General features: G+C 37.9%; 1 protein-coding gene across 1 annotated transcript in view; it reads right to left on the bottom strand.

Moving 5' to 3' along the window:
* Window positions 1-14,235, bottom strand: part of TANC1 (tetratricopeptide repeat, ankyrin repeat and coiled-coil containing 1) — a 55,906-nt gene extending 41,671 nt beyond the window's left edge. The window contains exons 1-2 of the mRNA XM_009578278.1: window positions 14,088-14,235; window positions 2,150-2,251 (exon numbers count right to left, since the gene is read on the bottom strand). Of these exons, the coding sequence (XP_009576573.1) occupies window positions 2,150-2,251; window positions 14,088-14,187 (202 nt within the window). The 5' untranslated portion in view covers window positions 14,188-14,235. The remainder of the gene's footprint in view (window positions 1-2,149; window positions 2,252-14,087) is intronic.
* Window positions 14,236-14,985: the final 750 nt, after the last annotated feature.

The following is a 14,985-nucleotide window of genomic DNA, read 5'->3' as shown; positions in this document are numbered from 1 at the left end:
ATTCTCAGCTACAGAACTGCTGGCTGCAGTAGCTACCACCTGACCCTGCAAAGAGGGAAAAAAGCAGGAGCACCCCTACTGCTACTTCCCAATCGGCGCTCTCTGGGCAAGGCACTGAGCTTCTGGATGTCACCCCCACACAACTGGAAGACAGTAGGGACATCCAAAGAGTTTTATCAGTTTAAAATTTGGAGACGTCATGCAACAAAAGTTCCTAATTGATAAGGAGTGCCTCAGGTGAAATCAGAGCCAAATAGTTTATCTTGCAAGTGTCAGGGCTAGCCCATATGGGGTTCTATATTGTGGATTCTATCTGGCTTTTTTATTTTCTTAATAGTGCCAGTTTCCTTTCCTTCTCATTATTACCTTCAGCCAGAAGGAAAAAAAAAAAAAAAAAAAAAAGGCTGAACTGCCCCTTTTACTTCGGTCTTTCCTTTATGGCTTCACACCAAATGAGTGTCAGGACAGTATTTACTCTTCATGAAGAGCATACGGTATCTAACCACGTAAGACACAACTGACATTTAGTGGTATTTGCAATAAACAGCACATTTTACCCCAAGCTGCAGAGTGTAAGAAAAACATAGAAAACAATGATTTTAACTGAACAGCTTGACCAGTAAGCTTTACCTCAACAATATTTCAATTTATGAGTGACATAAAACCCATGGTTTGCAAACACGAGTAGTTTACTAGTCAACCATCCTTCTTTATTTCACTCCAGCTCAATGCCTACTTGAAAGCACATATTTCTTAATTTTGTGGACAGCTTACAATCGAATTATCTGATTCTCACTTAATCCCAAAAGGAGGAAGTCTATGAAACGGTGTCTTTTTTGAAAGGAGATAGCAAAAGTTTTTGTATCTCAGAATGTTTTGCAAATTGACAGTTCTTCGAATATTTGACTGGAAAATATATTTTCTCTGTAAAATTGTCATTTTGAGGATTACAATTAATCTTTAAAATTACAATCCTAGAAATTACAGAGTTCGTGAAATCAACATCTTCATTCTTCTATCAAAGTTACAATACCCTATTATTATGATAATATTTAAATTTTGGTCTTTGACATGCCTGAGTAAATGTCAGGCATAGTACCAAATTCAGTTCAGCAACAGAGATAAAAGCCAAGAGTCTAAGGTGTTCAACCCAGCAACCACTGTTTAATCCTTAAACACTAGAGTTTAATTTTGACCTTCAGCAATCTCACTGTCTGGGAGTACAACTCTGTGAAGAGGAGGATCATCATGAGATGGTCACCTTCAGATTAGGGAGATGAGGACTACATGCTCTCCCCGCTGTGAAGATGGAGGCATAAGAGGGACCAGGGTAACTATAACATATCAAACAGGGCATACAGCAGAAGATGGTGAAAACAATTACAGTGAGTTCTATTTTCACTAGTACGTATCAAAAATAAGGGGCTTTTTTAAAAAGAAAACATTGGCTTTTAAAACTGTAGTTTCCTTCAAAATTGAAGCAAAAGGAAAACAAAAAATTGTTCAGCTGGAACCTCATCAGTTACATGCAATGAATTTAATGAGGTCAGTTAAACTGAAAAATTAATCTAAAAATACAAGGCATATGAAATCCATGTTACAGTGCATATAGTCATATACCAACATATGGGTCATTTTGCTTTGAGCATGACCTTCACTGTCAAAGTTATGCACTAGTCAAATTTAACGAACATGAAACTTTCCAAGAATACCAATTAACTCTAGGGAGGTAGCTTTTCCCAGCTTTGCCAACACAGGAGTCTGCTGTTACTGCCTTCTTTCTTAGCAAGCTTTTACAAAATTTCTAAAATGAAGCATTGTACCCCATGCAGAGCTACACACTTAGAATCAACTTACATTAAAAACAAGTTCAGAAAAATTCTAGTAGGCCTTTGGCATATGTAGCAACCAAAAACACTCGGACATCATTTTGCCTGCAGTACATGCATTGCTACAAGAACTGAGACAGTTACAAAGATCACATAAGTATAATGGCAAGCATCTCCTCCTTACCACAAGCATGTTAAATCTGCTAAACATTTTTACAAATAAAGAATCAGATTTCCTTATTATGCAGGCTCCTTTGTATCACTCTGCCTGAAATGAACTGCTGTTCTACCAAATAAAGTATCACTGAACAGACTCTTACCATTTTGACTGGATTCTCCTTGCTCTGATCCTTTTCTCAGTGGTAGAGCTGCTTCACCTGGCACTCTAGGACTTTCCACATACTTGGGCTTCCTGATCGGACCTGCAATGGGGATAAGCTGAGTGCATCTAATTTTTTCCAGATGGACCGCAAGTTTCATATGTACAGTGTCTATCCTCTGCGATGCAAAAAAAGTAGAGGAATTATTTCTTACATACACAGCTGCTACCATAAAGACTAGCGAGCTGCTGCACTTCCACTCTTGTGAGAAAGAAACACTCTCTTTGGGCTTTTTGGAATGCAAAGCCTGCCGGAAAACAAAACCAGTCTGCTTGCTGTGGCAAACCTGAAAAAGTTTCCTGTACATGTAAAGGGAGTGACTTTTTCATGTTCAAACTCAGACAACTTTCAAGAGGCCTCCTCCATTCGGAGCTTTTCTTTTCCATTGTAACAGGAAGATAATTTTGTTACCAGCACCTTTGAAGCTAGGAGAAAAGATGACAGGCAGACAGCTTGCAACATTCACACACTAAATTCAAACCCAAGAAGCTTTATATTACAGTGTACTTTCTTCAAATACTGACACATGCCCTGACCTTAAGGAATGGTGAAGATGAGTTCGAAAACCAAAAGAAAACATTAGTGACTACTAATGGTTTCTGGTTTCATTAAACAGCAGCATTCCCAGTTCATGTACATGCTAAGTTCAAACATACCACCTTCAGTATTAAGAAGAATTGTGTATTCACACACACACACTCTTTTCAAAAATTAAACTGATTCACTCTTTACTCTCACTTTTAGCTTCATCCTTTGGTGTCAGGCTGTTTATGATCCTATTCTTTGCTAAATATGATTTGGTAGCAACCACAGGAAATGTTAACTACACAACTTATCTAACAGAAGGGGAACGATGCTGCCCTCTAAACCTTTACCAGAAAAAGTATACTGGTACTATTGAATATGTCCGACATGCTGCAGCCAAATGATTTTAAAATATGTACATAAGGCCAGAGTGACAAAGCACAAGACAAAACCATTCTACTGGCAGCATTCCACTTTTGCATCTTAGACTCATAGAATCACAGAATCATTAAGGTTGGAAAAGACCTCTAAGATCATCAAGTCCAACCGTCAACCCAACACCACCATGCCCACTAAACCATGTCCCTAAGCGCCTCATCTACACGTCTTTTAAATACTTCCAGGGATGGTGACTCTACCACTTCCCTGAGCAGCCTGTTCCAAGGCCTGACCACTCTTTCAGTAAAGAAATTTTTCCTAATGTCCAAAATCTTACATGTTTATATATTACTCTTACTATTTCATTCATAATAATAACAAAATCAGAGTCTCAAAAGCAAGCATGCATAAATTGGCATATTTCATGAAGAATGTTTCTTGTGATACTTCACAGAATCCTGAACTTACAGTTACATGATCACATTTTTTTTTTTCCCTTTTTTTTTTTTTTTAAAAAATCAAAGAACCTCAAAGCTGAATTCTGTCACATTCCAATGGGAGAAGCTGAAATGCTGGAAGTCAACTCAAATACTGTATTATATGTACATCTTAAGTGCTAGATTACATTATATATCCCAGGAAAGAAGAAAATGTAACCACAAAATGGCAGCAGTATTTTATTTTGGGAACTCCAAAAAGTCAATGTTTTTCACCTTTGACCAATTCAGTAAAAAAGGTGTAACACCAAACACGCACCTCTAATGAATACTCCAAAGGTTTATGGAAAAGGCTGTGATGAATGCAGATATAGTACTAAGTATCAGAGAATCAGACCAGAAAGAAGTTAATAACTTTGTCTTTAAGCTATTCAAATTCTTTAACCCAGAATTGTTTGAAAAGATGCGGTCACTGAAACAGGCTCCCCCGGGAAGTGGTCACAGCACCTAGCCTGTCAGAGTTCAAGGAGTGTCTGGACAACGCTCTTAGTCATATGGTTTAGTTTTAGGTGGTCCTGCAAGGAACAGGGAGTTGGACTCGATGATTCTTATGGGTCCCTTCCAACTCGAGATATTCTATGATTCTAAGAAGGCAGAGAAAGTACTGGAACCTCATACTGAACAACAAAAAGGAGAAAAACCCTTGAGCCCAAATGATCCCCATTTGTCCCCATCTAACTAAAAGAAGCCAGAGCAGTACAAAAATATTCATGTAAGTGTAATTAAATAGCATTTAAGCACTACAAAAGGAATCTTCGACAGTTTGAAATACCGGCTGTCAGCAGAGGAAGGACTGGCTGCTAGGACTGCCACGCTGTCTGGTGAAGCTCTTCCAGATCCTGGAACGGAAGTTTCCCCACAAACTGTCCTTCCACCCTACTACCCACTCCAAACTGTCCTTACAGGAACCCAGGTCCCAGCCCAAGGCTCTCTGTCACAGCCACACCTCCCCACATAATCTCAGTGCAACTTGATTCCCCAGCCAGGCTCAGTTTCTCTTACTTCCCTACTCCTCTCCTCTGAGGAAGCTCTTCTCCCCTTGCTTTCTTACTGCATCCCTCTCTTGCTTCCCCAGTACATTTCACTCTGCAGTTTAAGCTCAGTGGAAAAGACACCAGACCTTCTCACAGCAGGGTCTGGTCTTCATCTTAAGCACTAACAATTATCAACACTATGCTATACACGCCTTGTTTCCCAGATCGTTCACCTGTTCAAATGCATTACAGTTTCCTAGTTACATATTTTGTTTATAACCCAGAATTAAAACTACTTTCAGAAGTCTTTTTTAAAAGCACTTACCAAATAGGAAGTCTAAGGCTACAGTGACTTCATCTTCAAGTCATGCCAATCTCTGGCTTTCAAAAAACATTCCTTTTAGATCCTTTATTTAATCAAATTTGTAATAGACTTGAAATCAAGTAATTTTTTTTCCACAAACAGAAAACAATCAATAAAACAATAAACAGCATGCAAAACCAATAAGCCTTTTAAGCAGCAGACCTACAACACTGCTGCAAAACATGGATTTTATTATTACGAAATTTTGCATTTTCAAGTCGTTTCACTTCCTGACTCTGCCCGTTGCAGATCTAGGAACCGGGTGATACAAGGCCTCTTGCAAACGGTTTAACTTACGGTTAATGAGAAGTGAAACAGCAGCAGGCCAGGAAATGCTGCCATCCAGGATCTGAGTCCCAGTTACTTCTGTGTCCACCCTGTAACGGCGGAGTGCCAGAACTCTGGATCTGAGCACTGACCAGTGCCTCCAAAGAAGGCCAGAGCTGAAGCCAGGAAGCTCCAAGAAAGCTAGAGGCATTTGCATGTGAACCAAGGGCAGCTCACAACACATCTTTGGAGCAACAGCTAGCTATGCTACTGGGTAAACATGTCCTCCATGTCTCATCCCCTCCTCTAAACTGAACTGCCTGTAAACCAGCTGAATGAATTCAATCCTTCCTCCCCTCAGGATGTCTTCAATCAGCAGCGAAGAAAGCAGCTGTGCCCAGTCACCCACTGCTGACAGTGTCCCTTTGTCTCTGCCCTGGGGACCTGTTCACTGAAGGAAGACAGGACACTCTACAGGGTCCTATGAAGGAACAGTACAGTGACGTTTATGTAGTGCACCTGTAAAACAAGGAAAATATCCCACAAGTCCAAGTTTTATCACACTATTTTGTGCACTCTGAGTATCATTGGTAAAGATGACAAAATTGTGGGCATGATTTTCAAACTTCCCTGACTTAATCGTTATAATTACAGCAGTATACTGGTATCTGGTTAGAGAATCACTGACTCGGCACAAAACCAATGTTAATGAATCCTATATCCTAACAGTTCATAAGCCCACACAGTGATTTTACAGGCCTATGATATGCCCACTTTTAACCAAAGTATCTTTATGAGTTTTGCCTGATACAATCTTAAAGGAATCTTTAAAGAGCAATGTTTTTGATGGAAGCACTTAATACTCATAATGTAGCTTACACAGATTTCACATAAAAGTCCAAACTGATATTAAAAGGGTCTTTAAATTACAGTTCGTAGTCTTTCAATCCCTTAAGCTTATAGAATAACACATTAGATACTGTTTGACTGAGAAATCATGCATTTTAAAAAGAAAGGAGTGAAAAAAGATTTCAGGTAAGTATTCTTTTATGTAGGAACTATAATATCATGAATGAAATGCCAGATTGAAAAGCTGATTTTGCAAGTATAACCCCATCAGTTAAAAGATTTATATACCCAGCTCAGTCCTCTCATTTCCTAAGGAAACCAAGCTAAAAAAACAGAGAAAGTGGCTTAGTTATCAAGCTATTAAACAAGATATTTCCTTCCCACAAAAGTTCACAAACTTATCAAGTAGAAGCGTAAGTCTCATGACACAAAAGAGTTCCAGCAGATAAAAGTAAAAGGCTACTGGTAAATTCCCAAATAATTGTAAGAGTAATTTTTCACTATTTCTGAAGCCAACATTTGTCAATCATGACCATGCCTCAGTGTATACAGCTAGTTATTCTTTTGTATACATGGACAGCTATAACTGCATCCACAGATCCATGGATGCTACTGCAGCTTTTGACGAGTGATGACTTCTAATTAGTTTTAAAATGAGATTTCAAGAAAGCAATGAAGGATACGGCTAGCACCTTTCCTTGCCAAAGGTAGAGTTTTCAAAACAAAGGACATGAATGTCCCATTAAACACCACCACACCACATCCTCAACAACAACAAAAAAACAGTTTTAAAAAAAATAGCCTATAATGTACTGGCATCAGAGAAAAAATGACCAAAAAACCCCAAAACAACAAACAACAAAATAGGCACAAACTGAGTTTCAGTCCTAGTGGATAACCACCTCATGGTGCTACTGCCCTGCTAAGTGCTGCTTTGCCACTGCAGCCCTTCAGGTCTCACTTTTCTCCTCTCACACCAGTAACAAAAGTAGTACTTGCCTACCTACCTCACTTGAAAGTGCTTGCAGTATTTGGATAAAACAGAATTGGCTTGCCAGTTAGTCTTAGTATGTGGTGTGCAAGTTGCACACTGCAAACAACTCCAGTAGGCTGGCTTTCCTCCTCTCTTCCTCCTTATTGCTAGTATAAAACTTAGGACTGCACTTCAGGCTTTCAACTTTTCCTCCTTTTTCTGGTCTGCAATCTCCCTCACTAACAAAGTAAACCCCATTCAGAAAGCACTGGAGAGACTGCAGGACTGATGCTAACTATACCACACTGCCCTTGATAAGGTGGTTTTCTTGTCTTCAATTTGGGTCTTCAAATAGCATCCTTTACTTGGCTTAACATTCAAGGGCACATCAAAGTTCTCCGAGACATCCCACACTTTGTTTATTAAAACAACCACAGTACATTTAGGCTACGACACTTGCAGTCATACAAATCATCCCATCCTTCCTTTCGGCAGCAGTCGCAGATGCTACATTAAGCCTCTGAAAACTACATTGATTTCTTGCTCATTTTCACGAGTACTTTAAGGCTGACGACTGCTTTTAAAGACAAGTTGCAACTCTCTCCATTTTGGCCTTAGGCTCCCCTGGGTAACACACTGCCCCATCACGCTGCAACTGACCTGAAAAAGCATGGCCTGCCACATCACAGGCCTACATACATTATGCCCCAGGTATGACCTGGTTCTACAAGAGCGCCGAGGCATTTCATTATTGGACCTACCTGTTCTTTCAGATTTCCACCTGAAAGTGGAATATGGGAATGTGCTGATAACTTAATTTCTTAGCTAAGAAATACTGGCCAGGGAATGTAAGTCATATATGAACGTATGTTTTTATCTCTACCTAGAGACTATGAGATGATTGCATTTTTTAAACTAAAAGATAGCTTAGTTACCAACGATCACCAGAGGGTGCTCTTTCAACACTATTTCATAACAAAAATAAGGGGCATTGGCCCTGGTGAAAGCAGCTAAAAATACATTCCTTTGAAAGAAAATCACATTCTTTAAGGAGACAATAGTCCAAATCTGTCATTTGCAAGCAGAAGTATAATTAGATGTATCAAAGTTGAACAACAATAAGCAACCATTCTAAAAGAACCAGAACAACAAGTAGCAGTCATGTAAAATAGATCAGAATGGAAATATCTTCAGGGTGTATTTTTAACACTCACACTTTAAGCTGTGGAGGAGACCCATTATTGAATTTTCTTCCTCACAAACTAATGTGGAAGTGACTTACAGTACTTGCAAATCTGATACACAACATTGCAATAACTAGGAAAATTCATGGGAAGTTTATTTTCGTGCACTAATCTAGAATAGGACACATGAATTAATCCAAAAAGGACCCATTTAAATGTGAACTGTATCTGCACACTGGAAGCTCTTTTCCTGATGGCTGAATCAGGTCTGATAAAAGGTTCATCTGGGACAGTATTTTATCAGCAGCAAGCAGCAGAGAATAATCTAAGTTAGGGAAAACATACTTCTCTAATACACTTTTCCTGACTTGTGTTAAGTGGCTTATCCTCTCCTGAGTGGTCACTTTCTATTTAAGAGTTCTAGATGGATTTTCCTTCCAAGAATTTATCCCGGCCTTTCTTTAACAATCTGCAACATCCACGAGTTAACCCAACATTGCATGAAATACTGTCTTGTTTTCCCGCCAATTGTCTTTCTTGCAGGCAGAAAAATACCAGCCAAATCTATTTAAATAATTTCTCCTTCAGATCCATTCCACACCTTTAGTCATTCCTGCAGCCCTTCTCTAGCTCTTTCCTAGCTCTATTGTAGATTTTTGAAGTTGGTATTACCAGAGCTACATCAGTATCTTCCTAAGGTAGACAATTCCATAACGATACTTTATTTTGTTTATGATCTACTGCTTTCCTAGTAATTTTTAATGCTTTTTTTGACTGCAGAAGAGCTGATTTTCCGCAAGATTATTGTAACTTGTGCATCTTCTTCCTAATCCTCTGAACTGGCTTTTCCTCCCATCAGCGTTAAATGAATCTGTATCTGCATTGATACTGGGGACTGCCCCAACCCAGGTGCAGGACCTTGCACTTGGATAGCTTACTGCATGCAAGAGGAACTGCTTCCCAGTGTTCTCAAGATCGGTGCACAACACTGAAGCCTTACGTGAAACCAGTTCTCTTACCTAGTCTAGTCTCAAGTATCAGGGATGTTGATTAACTTGTTTATTAATTAAAAGTTTTAATTAAAGTTTAATTTAAAAACTAAAAGTTCTATTGCACATTTATGGAAGATTCTTCCAGCAGTCATCTTTGGCATTCACTGATGTCTTTAAAAGGAAAGCTGCTTCTTTTCTCTGTTCAAGTATGATGGTATCAATAATTTAAGTCAGTAAACATTCACTTCAAGGGCAGCAGCAGTATCTTTCATTCACACCTTAAACTCCAACAACCAATTTTTTGGAACCTCCTTTATAAATTAGTATTTTCATTCCTTTAGTTGACCCTCCTAAATCAGAGTACAATCAACTATTACCCCTTTAAGAGCATGAATATTGGTTTAGTTGCACACCTGTAATCAACTAATGCATGTAATGCAACTAATCCAAGCAATGTTCATTCTAGCTTTATAGTAGAAGAAACTCAACTTACTGTGAGAGTTCTTCACTTACGGCTCCCCTTCCCAGAGTTGTCCAGCTGACAACTTTTTCCTTGTTCTGTGTGTTTCTGCTCTTTTATCCACTTCCTCCTCAATGAACTATTTCATTAAGGAAGCTTTTGACTCCAAATGAACCAGCCACTTCAGTTCTGCCAATAATTTCAGGCTCCTTAGTAATTTAAGATATAGTTTCTCTCTTTCCTCCTTTTATAGTTAGAGTTGAGGACTGAACTGGGGCCAGAAACACTGGTACTCTTCCAAGCTCTTCTCACAAAGAGTGAGCTCCCCCACCTCCTATGCAAATAATTGGAACACAATGTCACTCAGAGCAGATTGCGCAAACAGGACTGTGCAGCTTTCCATGTTCCAGTGAAGAAGTTCAGCTTGCTCTCCCATGGTTATGCCTGCCGATGTGTCATGAGGTTCTAGTGGCTGACCTACTTGCAGATGAATGGGCAAAAAAGCACCTATATCCACACGTGCGCTGCAGCGAAGACGCCTCTCTCAGCTGTGTACATCCATGTGTCATCCTGCCCGCCCACTGTGACAGGAACGATAAAATAGCTAACAGTGCTAACATACTGGTCTCCTAGCATACAAGGACTGATCAGTTCAGTCTCAAGCCTGCACCCCCACCTAGAGGGGCAGCGGATGAGAGGCAGGAAATGAAAAGCGGGATGCCAGAGATCAGGATAGCAGTTTCAAAGAGACGCCAAACCCCAAAAGTCCTGAGTTAGTCAGGGGGTCCCCAGACTAGCAATTTCCAAATCTGTTCTGAACAGATACCTCTAACTTCCTAAACATTAAAGCACCTAAGTGTTTTTCTCAGTGAGATGAGTCCAAACTTGAGAACGGATAATTGCACTATTCCTGGCACAAATATGCCTACGATGGAACAAAATCCTCTTAGTCTAAAGGGACAGAATGAAAACACCACACTCCCCACAGTACCTCCGTGGCTAATCCATACTGGCAAAAGAGTATTATTCTCCAAGTCATCTGCAGTAGAAAATTACAAAGAGGTATACAACATTCACAGGGAAAATAATTTCAAGCATAACATCCTTTTCCTACCACTGCACTTTTAATTATATTAAAAAAAAACAAAACAAAACCAAAACTGATAAACTCAAAAAAACCCTGAAGCAACCTAGAAAGTAAGATAACCTTCAAAATTAGCAAATATTCACATGAGTAAGAACATGCCTGACAGGAAGCGGGGGAAAAAAGTACTTTTCCATTATTTTAGATTATAAATTAAACAGTTTCTGTTTGGATTTATACATTGCTTGAATGTAAATTTACAAACTGGCCTTATATTTTGGTTGTTGTTGTTGCTGTTTTTCATATGGTACTACTGCTAAATGATATAGTAAATTACCAAAATTTACTAAGATGTTCAAAATGTTTGCAGTACCTTTTCCTTTACAAGATACAGCCAAAGAATTTGCTTTCTTTCAAGCACCATCTATCTATGTGCAACTTTCTAAACAGATAGGAAATTAAGTATAAAACATACTTCCATCATCAACTAAATCACTTTTGGTGGAACTAAAATGCTGGTTTTTCAGCAGTTTTATGTGATGGATAACCAGATTGCAAGTGGATGAAGGAATTACAGAAGGAAAAAGTTTGCTCAAATCCTACTCAAAATGCTGACACATTTTAAAGAAATGACAATGGATAGAAATACTTGCTGCTTACGCAGTAGTGAAGCCAGGCAAAGAGGTGAAATTAGAACAAAAAACAAAACCAAAAATACCCCTCTGAAGCCACAGATTAACACTCACTTGGAAATATGCAGAAAGGGCCATGAAAGGAAAAGCAGTAAGAGCAACTTGTCACTTAGTTAATTTACATTGAAGATTCTTCTGTCCTAGACATCACTAACTAGAGTCTAATTCTGTGAAAGAGTTTGAATGTCAATACCAGTTACACAAAAACGTAAAACATTTTACAGTGCATTTCTTACTGCAGAATGTTCTTCCATGCATCGTTTTAAAATTATTTAACCAGGAAAAACTATTTTTATTCACTGATCATATAAGCATAATTAAGTAGGTATTTTTTGATCAGCAAATATAGATGCAGGACTAGATAAATGTAAGCTAGAGTATAGACAAATTTGTTAGAAAAGTGGGAATGTACTGAGTATGAAGCCCTCAGATACAGATGTTTTCATGAACATCAGTGCAAATAACTATTGGTTAACAACAATTGTTTTTTATAACTCTGAAACACACTGTCAGGAAAATCTCACTGTTTTTAATTTACTAACCAAAATTTTTAACTAAAACTACTCAGACTCAATAAAAAGTTATGAAAAACCCTTCATTAAAACCTGGGTAGCATTTAGTGAATATACTCTTTAATCATTACCACTGAGTATACATACAGTATATTGGTTCTGTCTAGTAGACACTAAATAGACCTTTATTTCAAGGAAATAAGTTATGCAAGAGTATCACCTTATATATATGACCATCAACATGCCTGGTTATATGAACAGAACTGCAGAACAGAAACAAAAGGTAGAACAAATTATTACACGTCAAGGGACAATCTTTTAATCTGCTCTATTACACAGTTTCAAAGACTTCAAAAAATATTAATGATATGATTTACATTGAAAAATACATCTCTAAGTAGTTGCTTTGTCTTCACCTGTAAACTGAGAGGACTGAAATTAGAATTTTGTTCTACCACTGGTTAGGTAACTTCATCGCTACATCTTAACTTCAGAACTTTCCGTGCAATCCTTTCTTCTTTCATCCACCATATCCCAAAAAAATCTTTAACTTGCTATTTGTAAGCTACTAAAACAGTGTGTTTTGAAATCAGTACATTAGTATTCCCTCTCTTTTTATTACTCCTGCCCCAGATGCTAGACAGATGATTTATATTAAATCATCTTCCATCAGCTATAGTTTGTTGGAAGTCAGAGGAATAGCACAAAATGTTTCCATCAGTATCATACCACCTAGTTAGGTATTTGCACAAAATAATAATACATAAATGTCAATGCATTCACAGCACTTCATAATCTTAAGAAATCTTTTTCTTTGGCTATATATCACAGTGGAATGACCCTGAAGTAATCGTGAATATGGCTTTTCATTGAAAATTTATCAAGCGTTACACATTTTCTGCAAGAGAAACAGCTAGCAGCCTATACTCCGTTTATAAAAATGCGTGTCACTAAACTAAATCATGGAGTGGGGAGGTCAGCAAGGTATTATCTCAAATGTACCTAGAATGCAGTTATATTTTCCCAACAGTAACAAAACTAAGAGTTAGATCCTGACCTTCACTTAAGTCTGGCAAAAATCCCATTTCCTTTTCCATCACAAGGACTTCACCCTCTTTTTAATCTTTTAAAGTTGTTTAGCACGCAAATCACTTGTAGTAAGGGACAAAACAACAAAATACCATTCTGTAGCTCAAAATTTTTACGTGAACTGTCAAAACCAACCCAAAATTATTTGGGTGAGATTATTATTTTTAAATTTTGAAAGGACAAAATAAATATTGATAGGCAACTTAAACCAAGAATACTTTTTACAAATTGTATTTACTATCCTGTGGCAATTTTTTGAGCAACATTTTTTCTTTAATTTTATGTAAAATGGGTCATTAACCAAGACATTTCTCAGTGCTGACAGAAAACAACTTTCGACAATCTGTTCCTAGACCTTATAAACTTTACAACAGTGAACCTCAAAACTGTTGAGTGTCTCCACAAGCAACAGGAATATGGACAATTTCACTTAACGCTCAAGCTTTGACCTGATGAGCCCAAGTGATGCTAGTGTGTTGGAATGATTTACATGTACAGAATGCTGATAAAAAGGGAACCAGATGGAGCACCTTATTTAGCAAGGCTCACACAGAAGTATGCGGTCATTAGTAAGGACACAACCGCTGAAAATGAACACGTTTCTTGTCACAGTTTCAGCAGCAATTTATCTATTAATACATTTATGTATGTAGATATGAGTAAAATAAATGAACTGTAAAATCCACAAACAGCATTCATGCTTACACAGCCACTAACATATGCATAAACAACGTTTTTTGCAGCTGTCCTCTACCTAACTGATACACTAATCATAAATAACTGGTTTTAAACATATTCAGACATTTCAATATAGGTATTTGCGATACCAATTAGAGTAATTCTTTGCCATATGAAATAATATATTCTATTTAATCACCAATTACCTTTTTTCCTTGGGAACACGCAAAAAGCATTCACTGCTCTTGTTCTTATTGTGAAAGATTACCATGATTTTACTGTGTTACTTTTATATAAAGCGTATCAAAAGCTGAGTTAAAGTGCTATGAAGATTTTAGTTGCTCATCAGTTTCATTTTACCTGGAGACTTTTTGTTTGATCTTGACTGCACCAAATAGGACTGGCGTGGCAGCAGAGGTGAAGATGGCAGCGACATTGAGACTCCTTTAGCCAAGTTCATTCTATAAGTGTCCTCAGAGACTGGCTGATTGCCAACGGGAAAATCTGCATTGTAGCCAGATGTTGCTATAACCTGCAAGGCATTCTCTGGGGAGGAGTCACCTGCTAAAAATAAAATTTTGTCATCCGTTATGTGACATACCAAAATAAAAAGCATAGAGTTGCATGGAAATACAAGTATTTAGCATAGGAAAACATATTTGCCAGCAACAGTTCAGCATGACTCGTCTTACTGTGCACCCTCCACTGCAGAATCCAGATAACCACTAGAAATATTTAAATATACAAGTGAGATTTTATTTTACTCTAATAAAGACAGCAAGGGGGAAGAAAAACCTCACTTTCAACAAAGTAAGTACTTTTCAGATTTCATCCTCAGAGGTAAAACCAAGTTTCCTATCAAGATAAGAGTATTTTTACAGCTGAAAAGGTATTTTAGGATCATCGTGATATCCTGAAAGTCAAGATCATCTGAAAATATTGTTTACTGAACTAGTTAAAGGAGGAATTTAGTTGGGTTACACTTCTCACTCAATTAAAAGGTGGATCACTAAAAGGTACACTCGTAGATGGCCAGTCTAAGCTTTAGTTTTCTGTTTTAAAACTGAGAGGTCCAGTTATGTCCAATTTGACAGCAACAGTGATTTTTTTTTTAATCTAAGGAAAAACAAGCTATTGGTTCTCAACATACTTAGTGGCACATCAAAACAGGGAAATACACTCAAAACAGAGAAATTTCTTGCTGGTGCAGGAAACGCAATTTCAGCTATACCATAGAATCATAAAGGTTGGAAAAGAC

This window comes from Fulmarus glacialis, unplaced genomic scaffold, assembly GCF_000690835.1.
Source record: "Fulmarus glacialis isolate BGI_N327 unplaced genomic scaffold, ASM69083v1 scaffold12155, whole genome shotgun sequence".
Classification (NCBI taxonomy): Eukaryota; Metazoa; Chordata; class Aves; order Procellariiformes; family Procellariidae; genus Fulmarus; species Fulmarus glacialis.
This window is presented reverse-complemented; position numbering and strand designations above follow the sequence as displayed.